The 25,026-nt window shown below is 39.5% G+C and overlaps 1 protein-coding gene across 2 annotated transcripts in view; it reads left to right on the top strand.

The window, feature by feature from the left end:
- RGS1 (regulator of G protein signaling 1) overlaps window positions 1–24,005 on the top strand; it is a 31,611-nt gene extending 7,606 nt beyond the window's left edge. Inside the window, exons 2-7 of one of the 2 annotated variants that reach the window (XM_039699274.1) lie at window positions 18,998–19,116; window positions 20,234–20,619; window positions 20,992–21,075; window positions 21,716–21,777; window positions 22,332–22,495; window positions 23,151–24,005. In XM_039699274.1, coding sequence (XP_039555208.1) covers window positions 20,372–20,619; window positions 20,992–21,075; window positions 21,716–21,777; window positions 22,332–22,495; window positions 23,151–23,336 — 744 coding nt within the window. In that variant the 5' untranslated portion in view covers window positions 18,998–19,116; window positions 20,234–20,371 and the 3' untranslated portion in view covers window positions 23,337–24,005. The remainder of the gene's footprint in view (window positions 1–18,997; window positions 19,117–20,233; window positions 20,620–20,991; window positions 21,076–21,715; window positions 21,778–22,331; window positions 22,496–23,150) is intronic. The other variant, XM_039699275.1, reaches the window with a different exon arrangement.
- Window positions 24,006–25,026: the final 1,021 nt, after the last annotated feature.

Below are 25,026 nucleotides of genomic sequence, written 5' to 3'. Positions count from 1 at the left end.
GACCCTGGAATACAAATGAACAGTCTGAAAAAATTTTTGTTCCTGTATGTCAAGGCCAGGATTTTTCAACAAAAGCCTTTTGATGGAAAAACGATTGAGCCCCCAGACTTCTTAAAAAAAATTTAAAATGTATGTTACAAAACAGCTGTCATGAGATTTTTTCAGGATAAGGTTGGAGAGGAAAGAACAAGAATAAAAATTATTTTCTTCATGACTGCAATATTTCCTCCCTCTTTTTGAAATAACCAGTGATAACAAGTTAAGCTGGGGTGTGTGGAGTTGCAACAGAGCCCAGGACAGCTATCTCAAGTCTCCCTCTCTCCAGCTACTGCTTATCTTGTGACTAATGGATGCCTGTCTGACTGGTGTGGGTTCCTCTGTGAACACACTTTCATTTCCGGCTTGGGTTTTTTTTACACCAAACTCTTTGTCCCCCAACTTCCCATTGCCCCCTCTTGCGTCTTTCCTTGATGTTGAGCACTTTGGTTTTTGAGGTCCTCCTGGTGATGTGATCCCACGCCTGTCTCTGCCCACAGGGGCTGAATGTTACTCAGCCTGGGGGTGGACTTGTGGCCTCATGTGCTTTTTTTGGTTTGTCTGCCTTGGGGGAGGGTGATGGAGATAGCACTCTGGCCCACTCTTGAGCCTCTCCATCTATCTATAGATGTATACTTGTGATATTTCCACAACTGTAGGGTTTAAGAGCCATCTCAAAAAACCAGAAAGGAAGGTGGTGACTTGCATGGAAAGTTTCTGCCAACGTGCCCAGCTGTTCTGCAGGCCTGAGTCATCCTGGAGTGTTCTCCTCCTTGCCACTCCTCACCTGCCCATCCTGGCCCAGGCAGGAGCACAATCCCCTTTGCTGCTCAAAAACATCTCCTTCCCAGTCTAGGAGTAAATACCTAATTCAGCATTTGCAACACCCTTTTTAACAAGCTGATCTGAGAACCCAGAGGCCAGAGCAGCCTCTTTTCTCTATGGAAATTGGTTTCTTCTATTCTTAGCACAACAAAGTCTCACCCTGCTTCCACCCACCACCTCACCCTTACATAAGATTCCGTTCCTTGCACCCACAACACTTCTCTTTCACACCTTCTCTCCCTGCTGCCTGCAGACCTCTGGCAAGGCAAGAGTGGCAGGGGAGTCAGAGACACACTGAGGCCTCATTGACCCGAGTCACTCCAGCACAGGCACAAAAATAAAACAAACACCAAATGTACCAAGGTTTAAAGGGACACAACAAACAGTAGTTTGCTGAAAAGTGGACTCAGACAAGCCTGAAGGTTTTTTTCAAAAACTTAAAGGTTTGTATTAGTTACCAGCAGAGGACAGCAAGGCTTTATACATGCAGAAAGACTGATTTGCTTCTCTGCTCTGGAAGAAGAGACTGGTCAGTGGTTAGATATCCTTAGGCAAAGGCTTCCAAAGAGAACAAGTCAAGAGTGTACATAATGTGCTTCAGGATCAAAAACTTCTTGAGAAATGACTGAGCCATCCACGTGGCACAGCTATTACATCATCTGGATACTGAAAGCCTCAGTTTTTAATCCTGTTTGCCTTCAGTGCCAGGCTCAAATTCAGCCAGAACTGTGGGATAACAACAGTAAACACCTGGAGTACAGATCACAAGGCTCAATCTTGGATTAGAAACACAACATCCTATTTTACTTCACCAAAAGTACCCAGGAGGAGAATTATTTTTTATTTACTAAAGCTATTTTGTGCTATTTTATATTCTGAATGGGTTCCTACTTGCCCTTAGTTGCTATTTCAGAAGGGCAGAAACTGCAAGTTCAATGTCACAGCTGACAACCCCATACCTTCAAAATTTTAAGGCACCTGCAGTGACAGTATGCACCTATATTTAGGCAGCTGCCTCACACTCTCTGGCTCTTGGGATGAGGAAGAAATTTTGAAATTCATGCAGTAATTTTTGATCATAGCTCTCCTTTTCCATGACTTCATATTCTACAAGACTTAATGACACTTTATCACTAAGGAATGATAACATTTATGTAGTGTCCCATCACAAATTAACAAAAACCTCTACTATTGTATCTTTAAAAATCAGGACAAGAGATTTCTTCTTTAAAAGACTAAGGGAAATCAAGGGCTCTTCTTTTCAACCCTGGCAAATAAGGAATATTCTTTCTGAAACACTCTCAATACAACATTTTAACTTTGTTAAAAATACTTCCCAAAAACATGAACTACTCTGTAAAAATACAGAAAAATGAATGAGACCATCCCCAAATGCAATACAGCATATACATATGCACTCCAAATGTAATTATGGACTTCATTTTTGTACTTTGATTATTCATACAGAGAGGCATTAACACCCTTGCATATCAAGTGGGACATAAATACCATCCCATCCCTAGTTTTGATCTCCATGTGTTAAAACCATCACTTCCAAATTTAAGAGGCTTATAAAAAAGAACCAGATTTGGGGCCCAGTAATCTCCTTACCAATAAAGAAACAAAGAAATTAAATCAATTTAATTTGTCATGGAACAGATCAACAAACAACATGATCATAGCCTATAATAGAAATACAAAAACAAGACCAACTCAAACTAGAATGAGATACTGTTTAATGACAAGACCATGTTAAGATACAGTAGACTGGTACTAATCTTTAAGTCCAAACTAGACAGCATTCTAAAGAATGTTTTACTTGCACAGAGTTGTACATCTTTTATTTTGCAGCATGTCAAACTAGGTCATCTAGGTCTTTTAGGGTTTTAAAAACCTTTGAATCTACTATATGAATTTATTTTGTAGGTATTTTTTAGCCCTTTAATCTTCTCAACACCTCTGTGATCTGACATCTAGTCTCACTCTAGAGTCTACTATAAATCCCATGAACCTCAGAGCTCCTCACATGGACTTCAGCACCAGCAGGATCAGTTGCTGGTTTATTGCTATTCACAAGGTACATTAAATTGCAGCATTATGCCTGTCATCTGTTTTCTCCTCAGTAACTCTTTCTTCATGAAAGTTGAATGTACCAAAATTAAACAAATAATGCTCAGAAAGAGAGAACACAGAACACCCTGGCTGTTGGACATTCATTCTGTGATACGCAATGGTTGCTATTAACAGCCAGAAACAGTCTTAAGCTTCTGGCAGCTGTATTGTTTCATTGTCAGCAGGATTTGTAAGAACATGAAAATCATCCAGTGATTAATTGCCTTGGTTAGGGAGCACTCCTCAGGAGCATTTTTGCAGATCCCAGTGAAGTCAGTTGAAGGTCTGAGGGCTGAACAACTACAGACACCGAACCAGGGGGTTTTATTTCTTAGAGACTTCATTTTATCTTGCCCTTATTATCAGAAGTGTGAAATTAAACTACAGCATTAATATAAAAGTCCAGAAAGATGACCAGGTTATGGCGCATTTAAAATGGAAGGGAATGCCTATAAATGCATCTAAATTTTACAAGTTCACTTGCAATTGGAGTCATAGTTCTCTGAACCAGGACAGTCTTGTCCCCGTAGTGTCTAATTTAAAAACCCCAAGCCACAAATAACAGTAATGACTAACATTTCCTTTAAACTTTTATGTAATCTTGTCCGAGGCAAAATGTAATAAACCTGATTGTGTCTACACATATTTAGAAGACTAAAACCTGCATCAGTTTAGTGTGCTGAGCACCTTTTCTCTTTTCTCAGCCATTGGTATTACTAGAGGTAGATGTTTCACAGGTACTTCTGCAAGTCTGCCCACAGGAAATGCTTTATTCCCTTCCCTGGGGTTTGGTGCATGGCAAACATTACAGACAGTGAAGAGAAATTCCAAGGCCTCTGTGACTTGGTGAATATGTATTTTTTAAACCTTTCCATACTTCTTTAGGGAGGGAGACATAAGAAACTTAGGAGGGAGGCATTATCTTGCAAAGTCCAAGAACTGATACTGGAGTGTTTTGGTCTAATTATCTTTTTCTTGAAATTACTGATTTGTGTGAACACTCAAAAAGTATTGATCAGTCTAAAATATTTCCTTTTATAGTATTCTCCAAAAGATGCTACTTTTCCCAGAAAAAAAGTGTAGGTGGAATTAGATGGGTCTCTTTAGATGGAAGCTCTTATGGGGCAGTGGCAAATACCTGTTTCATTTTGTGATAGGAGTAAAATCCACTTAATCCTACAAAGAAAATCTACAGATTTTCTTTGGCTTTTCATTAACTATTTTTACTAAAATGCTTCACTTTCCAAAACTTTTTTTTCCCACATTGAGTGGTATTAGGGGGACTTAATGATTTTTTTTTGGCAAATATCAGTCAGGTAAAAATAACCAAACCAAATAAACCCAATCCTCCTCACCCTCTCAACAGTCCAAACAGACACAAGTCACATCACACAGCACAACTAAATGTCACAAACATTGGAATCACAGAAGTTTAAATCAAAAATTGATCAGTCCTTCTTTCTTTGATAAATTGTCTTTTGTGTTCATGAATCACAATTACATGATTGAGCTTGGGCTCACAGTCATAATACCATAATTGATGCATTTTAAAGAAATGTCATTTAAATATATTACAGATCTTTTCTTCAGTGTCAGGCTTAACATCTACTTCATCCTCAGATCCAAACACTAGAATAAGTGAGGTAGAAATTCATTTGACCAGGCCTTTAAGATAGCTTAGAACCCTTTTTTCTCAGGATTAACTGCTGTAATATTTGTTAAAGTCAGTCATTAAAAAATGAATTACACATACTGAAAATATACAGTCTTATTGGTTTAGTATCTAGCATGAACTACAGTCCACCACACTATTAATAAATCTAATAATTTTTTTTCCCCTTTGGAAAATGACTTACAGTGTAATTGAAGAAAAGATTGCACCTTTTGGTCTTGTGAAGGTCTATTGGTGTGGACATGTGCTGTCACTTTATTCATGTAAAGGAGAGTGGTTTATAAATATTGTTTTAATAAACAAATGAATTTATTTCATGCATTCAGTTAGATAAATAAATGGTTTGGATGAGTAAACCCTGGTTTGGCCATATGAGGGGACGACGGTGCGTAAGAGCGGGCTGGGCTCTGTCTGGCAGCAGCGTGTGCTTCTGTGGGACGGTGCCTCCAACGCACTGCCTCAGACTTCTGGTCCCCAGTTTCCTTTTTCCTGTCCCCTGAAATGGGGCTGGGTGGAAGCTGTCTGCTTTCATTTTAAAAGGCTGACTAATCAGCCTGGGACTGCTCTTACTCATTGCGCTCAATCCTTGTAACCTTGTGGTGAGATTTATAAAAAAGCTCTGCAGGCAGAAGAGCTCCAGGAGCTCTCTGATGTTCTGCTTTACTGATGGGCCACGGCAACAGCACGGAGGAAGCACAGGCCCCCACATTCACCTCTGGAATAAGGCAGGAGAGGGTGTAAATTAAGGAAAGCAACAGCTAAAGTCATGTTGTAAGTTAGAAAGGGAAACAAGGAGGAAATGAAAAATAGTACTTTTGTGTTTTTAATTATCTAAGGAGCAATAAAGCAAAGACAGAAAACATACTTTAAAAGGTATTCCCCAAAATCAAGGTACAGGAGTGAATAGTGAGCAGTGATGCAGGGTCTGTCTGTCTGTCTAAGGCTGCCTAAAGTCTTCAAAAAATCCAATCAAACCCAGGCCAAGTACCTTTGGCAACCTCACAAAACTTATTAATTCACTTCAGATCCACATTAAGTTGAATCAACAGCCTTTTAAGCTCAGCATTCCTGTTCTAGCTAGACATCTATATCCCAAACAAAACTAGATCAGAGCCTGGGGGTTGTGTGAAATGCAGACATCCAAATATGCTGATAGTAAAACTCAAAACTGGTCTTTGCTTACATTAAACTATGCCAAGGTTCATTTAAATTTTCTCCTTAACAAGTTTTTTTGTTGGATCTGTATTGTTCTACTACCTGTAGCACAGCTGCTAAATCCCACACAAATCCTTTCCCCCCAACTTCTATTCTTGCCCCTTAGCTTATGGATAGCTGGTACAAGTGTAAGCACTTTCTAGCTTTTCATTCCTGTATGCAAATGATGCCAGGTTCTGCCTTCCTTACAGTGTGTACAGGATCTAGGGCTGTGCCTCTGTTCCCAGACACAAGGTGAGAAGACAAGTTCCTTCATGGCTCACAGCAGAAACATTCCGTGCTTGTAAAAGGAGTTCTCCAGTGTCTAAGGTGTATGGAAACAGGACCAAACCTCTCTCTGTATTGGCCAAGGATGGCAAATTGTTACCCACTAAGTTAGAGAAAAAATTGGTTCCTTTTTATGCCACCAATAAAAATTGATAATTGTTGAAGAGATTAAAACCTCCTCCCCTGTAAGTGAATAAAGTGGCAATCCATGCTTACACCCTGCTACTCTAAATTTAATTTTTCCTCAATATAACATCGCTATTCTATTTTTTAAACCTCTACTAACAATGACAGCATTGGCTGGTTGTTGTTTGGGGTTTTTTTCCTCTCTGCTATTACTTGAGAGACTGAATTATTTTTGTGAATTCTCAGAAAAAGACTACTGGAATATTCAGTTCACACAGTCCCTTTATATCTTCTATAGCCCCTGGAAAACTTATTTTATAAACTCATTAGGGAGGACAGAAATTAAATGGAACAAGAAGCAACCACTCCTTCCCTGATTTTACAGGTGTCAAAGAAAGATCAAAAACTCCATTTTGTGGCCCACACAGTGGTGTATTGACACCTGACACCCCTCATGCAGCACAGGATCTTCACTCAGCACTTCAGGAGAGCACAGGGCTGCCCCAGGTGCTGGGTCACACTTGCCAGTGCTGCCCAGACTTTCCAGACACCCTGCCCCAGTGACTGATGAGAACCCAGCAAGGGCAACTTTTGCTCTAACTCTTACAGGAAATCCATGACAGGCACAGGAATTAGACCCAGCTTACTTAAGTTTCAGCCCAGAACTATGTGACCTCTGGTACTGCTGCAATGAAACTTGTTTAAGCAGATCACCCCTTTCTGGTGGTGAGAAACTGCATTTGTTTTACACATATGCTCTAACACCGAAACCCCCACACTCTATCTTCTAATCACTTCAACACCACTTCTCAGCTATTTTTGTACCCAACAGTTGATCTATTCCATCCTGTTCTCTTCTGTGTCATGTCCTGTTCTCACTGCTGTATCAGTAAATAATGCTGATGTGTGACCAGTGTACTGATTCAGCCCCTCTGGAGCTCTAGGTTTCATATCTGCCAATGTAATTCTGCAGCGTCACACATGCAGTCTGTTCTCTGGCAGGGAAACTGGGGCCAGCAGATAGCAGGAAACCCTAGCTTACAAATAAAACCAGACAAAATGGATTTGAATTCAAAATACACAATTTTCCAATCCTTTAATTATTTTGAGGGAGCAAGCTGGCCTGCTTTCTTCCCTCATGTCTGCACAAGGCTGCTTTGCCACCAACTACAAATGTCTTTAATGTGCTTTGATATTCAGGCAGGTTCACAAGGCAGGTTGCGTAAGAATCTCCACTTTTGGATACTTGCTCTTCACAAAACTTTGAAGAGATTACAATCTAAAAACGCATGGGTTCAACTTCTGCAGGCCCAAGGCCCAAAGAATATAGCATCATCTACCATTTTTAGTTTGTTTGCTTTTTTTTTTTAAAAACCTGTATCAGTAGCACCTGGCGTGTCCTGTGTTACAGTCAACAGTTGTGCCAAGAATATACAAAACACATTTTACATTGCAAATGTAGAGTGGTATACAAGTTGGGACTTAGGATCAATACACCCCAGAACAGAGTGTCCAAACTTCTTGGCTGTAATTTTGTTAGTGTTGGGATTTTAAAATTTTTTTGAGTAAAACGTCAGCAAAGTTAAAATAAATAAAAATCTCTAATATGTAGAATATAACTCTATATAAATAGCCAACAACTAACAAGAACTCTGTGTAGATAAATTACACCCTTGGCAAACAGGCTGGACAGGATGTTAAAATAAGAATGCTTGCATGGTATTATTCCAAATTGTTCGTGTTTAAGAGAAAAACCACCATTAGCCAGGTTTAACAGTGATTATGGAATTACTGAGCTGGAGATTTGATAATGAACCAGAAAATTTATCTCAAATTAAGCTGAGAAAGTTTTCTCATTAATACAGGTACAACTCAAGTATTGTTTTTAATTAAATACAACAAAAAAGTCCAGGTCTGTCTACTAAGAATGATAAATAAACTTCCTAATGCCACTCCAGCAGTATCACAGATTTCTTACAGATCCTTTTATCTGCCTTTGAAATAAGATCAGTTCTTTTCACTGTCAGGGTAAGCTCACAACAGTCACTTATTTGAACTTACAGAGCATCCTACAGTTCTGTGAATGCTGCAAAAATCTTCCTCATCTGCCTCTGCAATATATTCTGCAATAAGTGAATACTCAGCAGAGACCCTACCAAAGGCAGGCAGACTCATTTATGTGGAAGGAAGCAAAGAAGGGGGATGTGACACTGCTAGACAGGCGCTGTGTGTATGTGACAGATTTTCAAGTTTATTCCAAAGAATCCTGGCACTGGGTTTGTCCTAAACCTCAGGTATGCCCTCCCTACCACACCTTGTCAGCCATTGTAGCAATGAAATCAGCTACCTTTGAAAAAGGCTGATAAACATTGCCCAGACAGAGGAAAACCACTCATTCTGAAGTGGTTTCCTTTTGCCAAGCCCTGGGGAGAGCAACTCGGATGCTCTGGTGGCCACAGCTGCTCCAGATGTTTCTGCACGAGAGGAGTGCCTTAAAGCTCTGGCATGAATTCTGGAACAAACAGCTTTCTGCAGGCTGGGGCTTCTGCACCACTCCTGGAGTCAGGGCATGGGAATGAGATCCCACTGCCCTGCTCGGGAGACTGAGGAGTTTAAAACTGAGAGGTTTTTTATATATTCTAAAACCTCACTTCACACATCCTTGGAAAGTTTTGCATTTGGGACAGCACTGAGCTTTCATTGCTATTTTCACAGAACATGAAGCTTCAAGCTGAACTCTACTATCAAATTTAGGGAGAAAAATCAATGTGAGAGCTTTTTTTCATTACTGCCCTGTGAAAGTAGAGGGCTGGGAGTCATTCCACAGCACAGTAGCAGATTGTATGGGAAAAGTGCCCTCTCAGTCTTTCAATCCTTTGCTTTTTTTCTTTTTCATCATCTCCATTGTTTCAGTCCCTCTCAGCCCTACCTCCCCCACTGCCTTTCTGACCACTGTCATCATCTTGACATTTAGATGCCAGAGAGAGAGGCTGATCTGAATAGTTTCAGGCACTGAAGAGATGTTTCATAGAAAGAAGAGAATGAAAAGCAAAAGTTGATGGTCTAATGGGACAAGAATCCAGATAAACTACAAGTCCAAGGAGATACATAAAAATATACAGGTTTTAGGCAATTATGCTTCAGCCCTCACTTTTTTCCTTGAAAATGCAAGCATCATATACAGTACTGGGAAATCAGGCAAGAAATCCCTACTTCTTTGTGAGTCCAAGGCATAGCACAAGTTAAGCAAAAAGGAAACACGTGTCAGTACGAGCCACTGAAAGCAAGAAAGCAAAATTCACAGAAATTACATTTGCAGAAATAGCAGAATGGTCTGAAAACATGTTTGGTCTAGATCTGAGCCTGTCAACAGGCAGGTCAGGTACAGCATCCTCATTCCATCGTAAAGCATAAGCTTCATAAAATACGTAATCCATGTGTTGTAGTGCTCTGAGGCCTTGGGCCAGTTTTAGGCTCTTGGGTTCAGGGATCATAACTTTCCAGTTGTTTTGCTCTGTGACTGGAAACCACATGGAGCCTTGGGCTATGCAGTTCCGCAGTTCCCTAATATTTGGAATGCTCCATAGCAACCCACAGAGAGACTAAACCAGATGACAAGTGAAAGTGGTCCTGGTTATTCAATGAACGTAAGAGGAGTCAAAAAGAGGTTGGCTTATAAAATACAAATCTTACTATAATAGCAGACAAAGCAAGTTATAAAAAGAGAACAATATGCAAACAGTATTCTGAGTTTCAAATGACGCAAGTTAGTGTTGTCAGGTCTCTCTTTTATTAGGACCTGACTTTACAGGGTTATTTGCATAAGCCATAAGAACACAGAAATGATGTTTTAAATGCTCATCAAGGTTCATTATAGCTTTCTGTTTAGTGTATTCTGCTCATACTCTCGTAGAGGGCCAAAGTTAGAGCGGCCCCGTGTCATTTATACATTTCACCCCTGCCCAGTAGTCATAAAACAGCCTTATTTTGTCATTTTCCAAGCAGCAATATTTGTTTATGTGAGGGGGAAGCTGCCACACGCAAGATTCTAAGCAAAATGTAACGAAACAAAAACATTACCATAGGAAAATTTTTCCCATTGGAAATAAGCTAATCATTCATAACTGATTATTACATGAGAAATAAGTGGCAGGGCATGCCAATTCACTAGAAGAACACAAACAAAGAAGGCAAAGCCCATTTTGTATGGATAGAAGAAATATAAAAGTCATAATTAATTTTCCGCTATTTATCTGTGTCCTGGGGCAAGTGCAGTATTATTCAGCTCAGAATGGAGCTTTCTTATTTCTTACCATTGTCTTTACTTATTTTGGTCATAGATCCCAACCTGTATATTAAAAAAAGTCTAGAACACATCTTTCCCACACAAAGTTTAACGGAGCAAAAAAACACCACAATGTAAATTTGAGTTTCCTCTGTTTGAATAACAGCAGTGAGAGGAAAGAAGTAACAACTAGAAAGAGCTTCCAAGCTGAGGGAAGTGTCTCTTACCATCACAGTTAAGGAGGAAATTTGGCAGTAATCAGTCCAGCTCCCTGACTTTAATTCAAACTGCATCATTACCCAACTTGATTTTTCATTACGAGTAAATCGCAGTTTAAAAAAGTCCCAAGCAAACACAGCGAGCATTAGGACTTCAAAGGCATTAACACGCATGTGAAAATGAGAATGTGACACCAGAAGACCTAAGTTGCCTTCCCTTTCCTTCACTTGCTGTGGCTATTTCTACATTATGTAAGTTCATGGTAAACTGAAGGGTGCAATCAAACTCCAAACAATTCCAAGAAAATTACACCTGTGTTTCTACACAGAACAATAATAATTTTATTGTGTTTTATTTTCTAACACCAACAGGTTTTGGCCTTCTGTCTGTCACTGAACACAAGGTGCTCCAATTCAGGGCTTGAGTGTAAAACATGACATGGTTTAAATGAAAACCAAGAATAAACTGTGTTTGAGAGGAAACCTTGTGACTTGGATGTTACAAAGTGGCTTTTAATATTGATAAAACACATGTAAATATCTACAGATACTTCCTAACAGGTATTTATTCATCAGATCTGGTGCAAGAATTCTGGAGTTATATATCACATGTGGAAAGAGAAAAACCAATATTACGTTTAAAGGGGTAGTGAAGATAATGTTAAGTTCTATATAAATGTATCAATCCCCACACATGTTTTTACAAGTATCTACATTCTTAAAAAAAGAAAAGCATTTTTAGAAGTCTTTTTTTTTTTTTGCTTCATCTCAGCACTTGCCTGGGCAGTGCCAGCCAGCAGAACAGGTATCTCTCTAAAGGTTTGTTAGCCTGTGGTTTCCAGGCCCCACAGCTTGAGGTTAGAACATGTACATCAGTGTCTGATGACTCTTTCAGAGTAACTCAGAACTATTATTGTCACGAAACTCAGTGGGTTCCGTTTCCTGCTGCTCATATGAAACCTTCCCTCCCAATTTGATTATCTTGCTTTGCACACTGAATTTTTTTGTGTTAGTCTTCAAATTCATTTCAAAATTAAAGGGAAGTGGTCGCATCTCTCAAAGCTTACCTGGTTTACTGACATGTATACATGAATACAGTTGGCGGGGAATTCCAAACCAGGCAGCCCACACTGCAGGAATGGCAGTTTTAATTGTCTGTGAAGGTCAGAGAAACAAGGCTGAAATAAGGAGTTTTCACCACAGGTGAGGAACTGGTGGAACATGGGAGTTTGGTTTTTCATAATGACACATATTAGGAAAATCCATTCTGAGTATATGACAACTCCTCTTTTGCACAAAGGTTATATTCTTGACAAGTACTCTTGTCAGCCAAGGTCTGTGGGCTTCCAGATAGATATTTAACAAGGAACTGAGAAGTAGTTCTAAATTACAAGGGCTCATGTCCTGCAATTTAGATGTAAATTAGAGCAGAGTCATTTCCCATGTACTTTATAGAGGGACATAAGGCACATATATTTAAAAATTGTAGGTACATACAAAAACTCTGTTCCTAACCCTTCCAGGAGAAGGTGTGTGAAGGATCAGGCTGTTCTCAATAAAACTCAGACACTAAAGGCTTTTAATAGTTAAGCATTCACTCATTCTTGAACACAGGTGCCAAGCACAGGCACTAGTGACATGGGTAAATACATTCAGGAACATTTGTCTTGCCACATGTTTGTTTGACAAACACAAACAAACATTTGTTTCTTACTAATAACTGTCTTTAACTAAATGGTGTATGATCCAGGAGGAGTTCTGTTTTCAAAGAGCTACAGTAGACTTGCATTTTAATAACAATCCTTTGTCCCCATTCTTCCCAGGAACTGTAAGCTAGCTGCTGCAATGTCCCCAAATGCATGGAGGTGCCAGCAGCTCACCAGTCCAGTGCAGGCATTGCATAAAATCCTGAAGTGGTTTGGAGTGGAAGGGGCCTTGAAAGGCCACCTGGTCCAGCTCAACTGGACCAGGTACCTCAGAGCTCTGCCCAGCCTGAGCTTGAGCACTTGCAGATGTCCCAGTGTTTCAGGGCGTGTTAGGTGCAAGTCATGTGTGGAAGGGAGGGAGGTTCACCAGTAGGATGGATGGGGTCTGTCCCTGTGACATAGCAGAAAACTGCAAATACAATAAATGTAAGGAAATTCAAGTCTTTCTGTTGCAAACATTCCAGTTCCATAGAACTGAAATTAAGCAGGTGAGATTCAAAGTAAATGACAGGAAATACAGCTAAACTCTCTTCCTTTTGTGGTTCCTCACAAGAAGAGCTAGTTCTCAGAGATCATAATGGAAAACATGTAGCTTTTAAATCTTTATAGGTTTAAATTGAGACCTCATACCTATCCTCAGTTTTCCCATTTCTTGAAGCAACTTTCTGATATTTCACCTATATACCCAGCAAGTATTTTCAGAGGGAGACAGAAGAAATGGTGATTTGAATGTTACACTTCCAGTGTGTAGTTCTCATCCAAAAAAGTCAAGCTGGAAACCTGCATTAATTTCTACAATTACCATTCTTTCCCAAGTAGTTATCTTCTAACTGAATTATACTTCTATATTGTAGCCATTATTCACTAGTTATACATAGAATCTCAGGATAAATCATGTTGGGAACAAAATGAAGAGGTATCTAGTCTAACCCACCCCTGCTTTAAGCAGGATCTGCTATGAGCTTAGATCATATTGCTCACAGCTTTAACCAGTCTGGTCTGGAAAATCTTCAAGCATGGAGACAGCCCAGCACTGCAGGCTGCCTGCTCCACTGCCCTGAAGGGGAAGATGGTTTTCTGTATATTCATGATCTGGACAATGCTTCTAATTCCCTTCTATTTAGCATATCCATTCTTACACTCCCTGTATGCTGTTGGGTTTTTTGGTTGGTGTTTGAATAAGATTTTTTTTGTTCGGCGTGTTTTTTTGTTTTGGGGGCTTTTGGTGTTGTTTTTGGGTGGAGTATTTTTGTTGTGTGGGGTTTTTTTGTACTTTTTTTTGTTTGTCTGTTTGCTTGAGGGTTTTGTTTTTTGGGTTTTTTTGTTGTTGTTTGGTTTTTGGTTTTTTGTTTTTATTTTTACATCTGAGACCATCATGAGTTCCTTGCTTAGCCAAGATTGTCTCCTGATACATCTGCTTGTTCTCCTGAGTGTCAGGACAGATCCTCCTTGTGTCTTGAATGGTTTCCAGTAAAAAGGCAATCTTTGTATGAATGCAGCCTTGTGATGGTATTTTTTTTGTTAGAGAGGGCCATATCTGGGCTGGCACTGAAGTGAAAATTCAACCAGGAAATTCATAACACCAAGTATGAAACAGACACTTAAAAGTGCAATTCTTCAGAGAATTCTTTATTAGCATAACTCCACTAAAAGCTTCAAGTAATATTTTACTGTTTAAAAGTTCTTAAAAACATTTTTTTAAATTGATACCTTGAGTTTCAGCTTGCTGTGTTCAATCAAATTGTTTGTTACTATAACACTGAATGACACAGAATTTTACCATCTCACAGAGAAAAAGCATCTGATTTTCCTCCATTAAGACTCAGATGAAACTGAAACTATCAAGCTTTGAAAGCTAAGCTTGTATTTTGCTCACATATCACATTTCCATGCTGACAGTGGAAACTCAGCAAACTGCTTCACACCCCAGTGCCACAGGCCCTGCTCTCAGGCTGTTTTGCTTAATAACAGATGAGAAACCAAGTGCTGGTTCAGTGCAGTGCGGGACTCACGAAAACATGAGGAGAAAATGAGAAACGTGTGCGTTTCCCAGATGGTGAGCGATGAACGCTTCCTGCCCTACTCAACAGCAGATACAGGAAGCATTGCCCTCGGCACCCAGAAGCCACTGTACTGCAGATTTTTCTCTTTTTTATTTTCTTTCTGCACCCAGGTGTCAGCCAGTATGGCTGAGAACCAAAAATGCCCTGATTTCACAGAAATTCAACAGTTAATTTATTTCAGATAGAAAACCCCAGAAAGAAAATGATCAGGTTTCTGATAAACTGTGTAAGCTTGCTACAGTCGAATTAAGAAATGGTCATAAAAAAGAGGGAATTACTGGATATGCATGTCAGTGAAATGTGCTTTAGTATGGTGAGGAAATACACATCTAACTCCTTGCGCTGACTGTCATATAAACACAGCAACACAACCCTTAATGCCAACAATATTTATCACAAAATATTGATAATATTTTTCTGTAAAGTCCATTCATGAAAGTTTGCAAAGATGCCATAGAGAAAATAATAACCATAAGGACAATTTTGTTCAACAAAGTTTCAAATCAAAGCCTTTCAGTAGGTAATTGTGACTTACAACAGTCATGTGAAGCAGTCAGAGAGGTCAGGGACACAACTGAAGTTACAAATGCTGAGAACACAGCACCCATGGAGACATTTAGAGGTTGAGACAGACAATGCAAAGACCCGTTGTCATCTCCTTACAGGGCCAGTAGGCCTACAAGAACAGATGGAGGGACTGGACTGTATTTTAATCCCCATGTGATTCATAAAAAGCCAGGGAAAACACAACTGTGTGCTCTCCACAGTGACTTGGCTTCTGCCAGGTTTCTTCTTCACTGTCTCGGTACAGAAAAAAAAGCCAACACTCCACAAGGTTCCCTCAGAAGCTAGGGGAAACCCTACAAAAAAAAGTCCCCTAAAAACATTCTGCAGATACTTCAGAGACAGACGGGGCAATTTTGAGCTGGACTGGAATTTTGCAGGAACATTCCTGCGTTGCCGTTATATAGTGAGGAACTGAAGCAGCTAAAAACAGATTTCAGGAAAGCTCTGGTCCCTTGTCCTTCAGAGTCAGGTCTCTCATAGATCCAATGCCACAAGACTCTCTCAAGTGGTGGATCATTAATCAAAGTTTAGCTTGTGGTATTCCTCAATGCAGGTTAGCATTAGGGTCCACTTATTTTTCAAATCCAGAACTACTTCTGTATTTTGAGGAGCTGGATACCATTCAGCCCCACTCATGCCTTATTGGCTGCAAGATTAGAACTCACTGAATTAATCAGGAACAAAAGCTAACATGGGGAACCTCTTAACTTCAAAAAAACCCCAAACAAACAGCCTTCAAAAAGACCCAATTCTCAATCAAATCAGTCCAACATCAAAAATGAGTCCACTAAAAACAGCAGCAAGATTTTGATCTTGGTGGCTTCAGGATTTCTTTCCAGAAAACTTCTGCTTGTAGCAGAAATTAATTCTAAAAATAATTCATGATGGCTACCACTACTCTGTTATGGACTGATTACATAATGTGAGAGAAAATGTTAACATTTCAAAATAATATCATTGCAGCTCAAAAGCACCCACCACCCTTTTGTTTTCTAATGCAGACTATTTCCTCTCCCACAGAAAGTAGTTTCTATTTCCCTTAAGTGCTAGAGAGATGGATTATCAGTAGTTGATTTCTTTAGATCACATAAGAGACAGACGCATTTCAGAGAAATCACTTGTTTTCACAGCTAAGCTAACGCTCAGCTATGTGACGGGCAAGGGGAGTTCTGCAGTGGGGCAGCACTGCCTGACTGGGCACTCGAGCTCAGCACAGATGTGGTCATATTAACTCCAGGGAAGTTTATGCTCAACAGCAAGAGTGCAGCAAAACTGAAAATTGGCCACCCATGGAAGACAACTTGCCTAAGCCAAAACAGAACACTCAGAAACAAAGTGGGGCTGAAGTGGAGAATGAGTGAGGGTAAGGCCAGACAAGAGTGACCAAAAAGAAACAGAAAAGAAGAAGTCAGAAGCAGAAGCTAGAAATAATTTTGACCAGCAAATGGGACTTGGAGTTTACGGAACTTTTTGTCCTCTTTGCTTTAACTGAACCTGCCCAGTGTTGTAACCTTGGAAATTTTCTCAGAATTCTTTCACTTGAACTCTACCAAGTGGTCTCCAGAAAGAATAGAAAATGATGCATGGAAAGAGGCTGAATATTAGCAAGTATTTTTAAGCATCTTCTGTGCACATAAAATTGGAGTAATTACTCATCACAAACCTAGAAGAAATCTGGAAAAGAGTAGACACCAGCTGGTGACAGCCAGTTATGGTGCTGTTCCTGGAAGAAGTTTTCCTCTGTCCTTTTACTGCACAGAATCAACTAAGACAATGCCAACCTTAAGACAAAGAAGGTTTTGTATCAAATAATGGGATTATTCTGATAAACCCTAAAACTGTAAGGCTTAAAATATTTTTGCAATTTCCTGTAATAATAGGAAAAGAGAAGAGTTTTTAAGTGAGGAAGTATTTCAAGCAGCAATTGGCTATCATGCATGAAATAGAGAAAAGTATATTTGCAGATTAAGTTTGTGGGAGATGAAAAAGGCAGGTCTGTTACCAAGCATCCCAGGATAAAACTGAAAGAAATCCAGAAAATTAGGAGTGAAGAAGTTATGTGAAGAGCTTTCTGCTGTGTCAGAACATGACTATTCCTTATGATATCATGTTAAATCCCACCAGACATTTTTGTCTACAGGAAAGAAGGATAGTGACCCAATATTCAATGTAGATTAATGCATATGGGTTTGAAGCATCGTATTTTTAAAGTTTAAAGTTCAAATAAGCATCACTTTCATCACTAGAAATGTAAAGGCTGAGTATTCAGGACAATAGAATCATGAAAACTGTAGGGAGTCAACATCTAATCCACCTGTGGGATCTAGTCCAACTCTTTCATAAAGCAGAACCGCTTACAATAACCGAAGTCAGAGTTAGCAAAGAATTTTTCACTTAGGAAACTCCATGCAGGTCTCTTCCTGGTTTTTCTGTGGTCTGTAGAAGTAGAATGTTGCTCCAGCAGTTAAAAAAATATTCTTGCCAGCCCTATGAATCTTACAGTTCCTCTTTTCCCTCTCACTTCAAGTTGTACACGTACCTAAGTCTCGTACACAGTTTTTCCCATTGTTGAGATTGGGAAATTTGCACTGGGCTTTACAAGTAAAACCTTAAAGATGAGTAGGCTTGCATAGAAAGAGTGAACCAGAGTCAGTGAAATATTCCATTGAGAAAAAAAAAGGATGCCAGAAGATCAAAGTTACTCAGAGGAAGAAAGGATTTGTCCACAATATAGGAAAAAAGTGACTGATAATCATATGATTATATCAGACTGATATGTCTGATAATGGATGCAGAGTTTGAGCAGCATTTACTGGAAGACAGGAGGATATTGGGGCTTTACATTGTCTTTACACTTTCTAGGACCCTAATCTAGGACTCTATGCGCCAAATGTTCATCCTTTCTCCAAAGCAGACAAAACTCCAAGTCTTCTTTCTACATTTGTACATTTCTACATGTACTCTCTTGCATGAATTATTACACAAGTTTACAAATAGATCTGGATTAGGGTGAACCAGGCATGCAGCACTGATTGGTTTTTTTTTAAACAAATTTGACCAGGGATAATGAGCCCAAGTAGCAATGAAGAGATTGGGGTTTAGTGATGTGGAATACTGGAAAGGTCTCCCCAGTGTGTTAAGAGCACTATGAATTTGGGATATGAGAACAGCAGAACATAAGGACATCAGCTAATTCCAGGTTGTCTGCTTGGCAGGCACAACTTCCTCATAGTATTCAACCTATTCCTACTTCACTTTTGACTGTATTTGAGTCCAGTAGCATCAAGACTGCAAAGCAAATCTTACCACCTCCCCTAGGGTCCAGTGGTATGGTATCTCTGCAAGCAACAAGTCACCTAAGAGTTATCCCATACTACCACTGGCCTCCTCCACCAAATAAAGTACCTGGAAAGCAAATCAAGTATTGTATGACCCAGAAAGCAATTCAAATGCTGTGGAAGAGCAGCATTACCCTGATGTAAATGACAAGAATGCTGTTTTTTCTTTATTAGACAATATTTATTGGAAGAAGGTGAAGTGCAATGAGACTCAGTAGAATGAGAATTCATTTCTACAGCAAGGTCTGACTCAACACTGGTTGCGTGCATTGATATGTTTAGCAAATCCCAAAGTTAAAGACAGTAATTTAATTTTAAATGGAGAAAAGACATTCCTCATCTTGTAAATGAACTGTCAACAGCCCGTCATTGATAACAGGTACAAAAAAGCAAGTCATCCTGTACCCTCACTCTCACAGAAATTCACTGGTGGATTACTTATAATTACCAGCTGCTATAAGTTCATGACATTGCCCTACTTTTAGCCGGAGGCTACAGAGCTCTGGGAGATCAGATGGGAAATTATTTTCCCTGATGTTTTTTACCCTTTTGTTGCCCTCCTCTAAGAATAGTTTGGATGCATCATCCCTCTGACCTTGCCAGCAATGGAACCTCCCACTGAGGACAGCTCCTAACTGAGGGAGCGGGATGAGACGCTGAGGGGAGCAGAACGTCAAAACGAGCAGGTTAGATATGAAAACAAATCCAGCACTGATAACATCTCTTCCTTCCTTTCTTTTGCGCCCTGTTCAGAGGGGTAAGAGCAGTCAGTAAACACCTCTGCCCCTGCACAAAGGGCAGTGTTTGCCTGGTAGCCTGGAGATAAATATTTCCTGCAGACACATTTGTGTCACTGCCAGCACTCAGTGGACCGGCAGCCCACTGTGGTTAAAACCAGCCCCAGGCTGACTGTCTGTCCTCACACATCTGTCTGCAGGTGGCTCTCAGGCTCCCAGCTGGGGATGTGTCAGCAGTTATCACCGTCATATGCAGCCCTGCATGAATCTTTCACAAGCTATTCATAAGTAATCACGCTATTTAGTAAAAAAAAAAAATACCAAAAAAAACCCCAAAAGCTCAACAATTTTGAAACATCACATTCAAAAAGAACTCAAGCAAACTAGCAGAAATTGGGATGCTCAGGGGCCAGATTAAGTATTTCAACATCTAAATCACCATCCTGGACAGATAAGAGAGTTACGCTTAATTCTTTATCTTGCTTTATATCCATGGCTGCTTTTATGCAGTGGAGCTTAAGTATGTACAAACAACTCACACCTCCCTCAAACAGCTTGTAATTTTCACACTGTTTACAACAACAGCTCTAGCCTAATTAATATGTATACATGCCAAGTCACTAAAAATTAGGGAGGTATTCCTGAAATATGGCATTGTGCTTCCTAACAACCTGACTTGCAAATATTTAACCAAGTTAATATTTTCACACAGCTTGTCCAAACAAACCTGTCTAAGGTAATGCTCTAGTCTGAAGAGCAACAGGGGACTTGCAAATAGTTTGCTGCATATAGAACTTTATTACTGGGGTATGTTAAAGTACCTTCCCCTTGTCTTCAGCTGAGCCCACCTAACCAACTGACAAGAATGAAATTGCAGGACACAGACATGCAACAAGTGAATTTTGTCAAGAAAAAACCTGCAGTATTTGCTGCTGTATTGATCAAACAAAAAAATACTTCTGACTTGCAAGCACCCATCAGAAAGAGACAAGAATTCAAAGTTCTAAAGAGTTTTGTTGGTGTGGTGGTTTTTTTTTGGTTTTTTTTTTTTTTTTTTTTGTAACAGACATACAGAGTGACACATAACAACCCCAAAGCAATTCAGCCCCATCTGGTATAACCTCAACCACGAGACACTGCTGTTTTCTTTCTCGAAAAAGACTCACGTCACTGAACACTGAAAGGGGAACTTCCAGAGTTTGTGATGAAGATGTATGATAAACAGCTCTGCTCACACCAGCTCGCAGGGCTGCCTGCGTCAATAAAAGGCGGCAGCAGAGGCAGGGAGCTGTCACTCGCGGCTGGAGGATCATCATGGCCAGGGGCGCTTCACTTTAAGCCAAGGAAAATGCCTGGATTCTTTTTCTCCCACAACAACATGACTGAATTAAATGGGAAAGAAGATTGCAAGCTTGCAAAAGGCAAAGTCCATAAAAAGAAGCAAAAGGCTTTGTAAGTATATACAGCTTAGTATAAAACTTAATGTATTAGAAGTGAAAATAACACTCTACCAATCTTGGAGATTAAGAATTAGTGCTGCGGTTCAGTCTAAATGCACAAAACATGCTCAAAGCCCAGGACTGCAACATCATTTAAAAAACCTTGAGCTGAGGCATACCAATGAATTGATTACTTTAAATAATCCAAAACAGAATTTGGATACGGGGGGGGCCTCAGACTTTTTAAAAAAATTACTTGGATATGCAATTTCCCAGACTTCAGTCATAGAATGGGGCTGTCTCTGAAAGTTTGAAGAAAATTTAAAAAGAAGTTAAGTGCTACTGCAATTCTAATGGATTAAAAAATGTCTGTTCTTTGTTTCAGTGGTGCAGATTTCAAAAGTTATTTGAAGTGCATGGTGCCACATATTGAATCTGGGATCAAGACTTCCAGCTCTAGAAATGTCATGTAAGTACAGAAACCCTCCAAGTCATAAAATACAATCATAGCTAGATTACCATATAGTAAATTACTTAATTTCTAAACTACTTCTAGAACAACAAATATTGTAAAATCATGTAGAATTTCCAAAATACGAGAGAGGTGAACATTAGTAATTAGAAACTACTCATGGAATTACGGATTTTCAATTAGTGATTTGATATGTTTGCATCAAACAGTGAGGGAGAAGACACTTCTCTTAAATCCATTTTTATCAGAGGGACATTGTAACTGTTCTCTCAAGTTTTACAAGAAAAAATGCTTCTCACTTAAATGAGGAGTAGGGTATTACCATTCTTATTACAAAAATATGGAAACAGAAGTACAGGTACAAAATAATTTTATCATAGTTACAGTAAAAGACTATTTTCCTGGGAATGGAATTCAAGATAACATCATAGTTCCCTATTTTTTCCATCTCTGATTATTTTTCTTGATGTGGGCTGTCTCCAGGATCTCAGATTATAACAAAGCTGTCAATTTAGTAAAATACCTGGCATATATTCCTGGAATATAATGATAAATTATAAACTTTGTCTCCTTCAGACATGCAAACAAAACCCCATAGTTTCTCCCCTAAAGCCTTTTCTTTTTCTTGTCACCTTAGGCTTTCTGCAGAGGAAGTCATTCAGTGGTCACAATCTTTGGAAAAGCTCTTGGCCAGCCAAAGTAAGTCTGTTACCTCAATATGACTTAGTTCTTACTCTGAGAACAAAGTTTTATCTAATCTCACCAAACAGGCAAAGCTGTAGAATTGTATACAGTCAGACAATGGACAGGTACACTTCAGTTTTTTGCAGCTCTAGTGTAACTTGGACACTGCTACAGTTTGGCTTCCAAACTGGGTTTTGAGGTCTTTTTCCATTTTCAGTATAGCTATTAACCCCCAAATAGCTCATTTTAAACAGTCTTCAATCCTTGGATTATCAGTTTAATCTGGAATTTTCTCTACACTTATACCCCAAGACAATCCATTTAGGAAGGAATAGAATCCATTGTTATAGGATCAGGACCCAGAGTCTAGATCTAAAAACACTGAACATAATTAGGAAGACTCCCATCAGCCTTAATATTAGAATATCTGTAGCACATTGAAGAGGGGAAGAAGAGTGTATTTTGGCAAGATTTTACATCAGATTTCAATACAAATCCTGCTATTTATTTTCTCCTCCCTGGTCACAAGCATCATACCGTAAAAGATTAATTATTTGTGTTGGCTTTAGGTGGTCAAGGTGTCTTTCGGGAGTTCCTGAAGTCAGAGTTCAGTGAGGAAAACATTGAGTTCTGGCTGGCTTGTGAGGATTACAAGAAAACCAAGTTTGATCACTTACATGGCAAAGCAGAGAGGATTTACGAGGAGTTTGTTCAGTCAGATGCCATCAAGCAGGTATGTATAAAGCCAGCCTGTGCAGAGTTAGAAGGGAGAATATGGCTCCACTGAGATGCTCACACACTCACTCAGTGGCGTAAGAAGACACAGACACACTTTCAGGTCCCTTCTTGAATCACAGCTACATGCAGGGTAACATTATGAAATCTCAGAAACAGTCACAGGCAGCAGGCCAGTGCTGGGAGAGCCCCCGGCAGAGCTCAGCAGGACTCAGCACATGAAGCTCTTCTTTGAGCCAGCCCAGTTTGAATTGCTGATAGTCTTTGAAGAATCTTTGTGTTTGTGAGTGGAAGCACCACAGAACATTTCTTGTCTTTTAAAATATGCTGACCTTCTGGAAAAGTTAAAGTTCTGTATATTGATCATATCTAAACTGGAGACATTCAACACAGGATTTCTTTTAGTAACTGGAGGTTGTTCCTCAAATTTGAGCTATATTAATTCTGACTCCAGAACAAACTACATTTCTATAGTGAACAACAAATTTTGTGCCTAACTGGGATACAGGTATTTGATTTCCCCGAACTTACAGTTCTGACACTGAGCTGTCAGAGTTCTAAGGCTGCAAATGCATGTATTGACAAAGAGATATACAGAAGAGACTACATTCAAAGTTAAGTTTTAAACCGCATTTATTTTTTTTATATTCCAGATCAATATTGACTATCAGATGAGGGAAGCAACAGCCAAAAAGGCTCAAGACCCAACTCACACAAGTTTTGATGAAGCCCAGAAAACAGTGTACATCCTTATGGAAAGAGATTCATATCCAAGATTTTTAAAATCCAAATCCTACCTGAACCTTTTGAACCAGCTGCAAACCAACACTTCAAAATAAAGTGTCTGAGGCGTGAAGAGCCAAGGAGACTCTATCAAATATCCTGTGAAGAGATCCTCCACAGTGGTTGGATCTTGCCAAGGAAAATCCCTGTCTTGGGAGGAAGAGTATGAGAGAGATACAAACAGCTTCACAGGCAACAGGATGCAGGATAAAAGCGGGTGATGCTGTCATAAGGGTGAGAGCAGCACAGGGAGAAAACGCCTTCCTCCCGCACGCCACGGAGTCAAGGCAGGACATGGAAACCAAGGCTTGATCTGCACTATGAACACTGAACCATGTCTTAGATCCCAGAGTACTGCTGATTGTTAGGAAGCACAAGACTTGTGAGCTGAGCATTGGGAAAAGATTATCAAGTGCAGAAGAAGAACGAGGATGACTGACAATTTTTGGCATAACAAGAAAATGCCAAGACAATGACATCTCTTTTAAAAATATGTGAAGTGTTAATAGGTGTGAGTTCCACAATGCTGTTGTGCTATGTAAATATATTCTAAATTGGTATGTCTTAAAATCTCTATGGTTTAAATTATGTAAGATTTGTATAAGCTGTATTTTTATTAAGTTGATATTCAACAGACAGGTATGTAGCATCTTTGCTGTTTAATTTATTGAAAAATAATAAGTAACTCGTCATTAAAATACAGTTCAAAATAAAGATTTATAGTGGTTTTACATCTTATTTGAAGTGATTTTTCCATTGTGATTACTGAAATACTGAAGCACGCAATTCTTTCAGTCTCACTGTGCTACTATTTCTCATCTCTATATTCAAATACTAATTTTACCTTCACCACTTCTCCTTCTTTTTGCCCATTTTATACAATCATAATCTGAGATATCTGCAGCAGGTCATACTGACTTACACAAACCCATCCTCACAACCCCCAAAAAAGAAAAGTTGTGATTATGGTTGAAATATGTACCTAAGAACAAGAGCACTCCCAAAACTCCAGTGTTGGGGACCTTGTGACATTACAGCTTGTAATGAAAATAAGTCAAAGAATGCCTTGGTTTTATGAGTTCTCATCATGAGACACTGGTATCACATGGTTGGCAATACAAGATTTTATCTCACCCATGCAAATTCCCCATTTTTCCAGAATAACATGAGCTTTGTGAGCTCCACTCTGTTCTGTACCAAAGGGAGAAGCTATAAATTCAGAGACGTCACCTCTTGGCCAGAACAGACCATATTCTTATTGCCAACCCTTGGGGACTTTGGACCTCCAAGGGAGAATCAAAATCTGTGTCATATGCAAAACAGCTGGAAGGAACATAGAAAAGTGCCAACCTCCACTATCACCTACTGTAATAGCTGGAAGCCATTGGAAATGCCATCTTCCTTTCAAAGCTAATAAATGCAGAAGAAAAGACCCCAGTCTTGCAGTATCATTTTTAAGTTACAGGCTCCTGAGAGTCTGACTGCAAAACTTGGATGCTCCTGTATTAACTAAACCAGTCTCCAGTTGCCACTCTTACATGAATTCATTTTTCAGGATCACTAGGAATAAATCTAATTGCTGTGAAGTAGGAATAACAACAAGGCCTCCCACACAAGGTACATCACCATGTTTGCTCTAACACCGTTTACATGGACCAAATGTCTCTGTTTGCAGAACTTCAAGCTCACAGAAGATAAAAGAGAACTCTGAAGTATCAGCTACCCTCTAAACAGACACTGCATTCA

The sequence above is a fragment of the Passer montanus genome, unplaced genomic scaffold (assembly GCF_014805655.1).
Source record: "Passer montanus isolate IOZ18808 unplaced genomic scaffold, ASM1480565v1 scaffold131, whole genome shotgun sequence".
In the NCBI taxonomy this organism is placed as follows: domain Eukaryota; kingdom Metazoa; phylum Chordata; class Aves; order Passeriformes; family Passeridae; genus Passer; species Passer montanus.
Note: the sequence above shows the minus strand (reverse complement) of the source record. Positions and strands in the feature narration are given on the sequence as shown.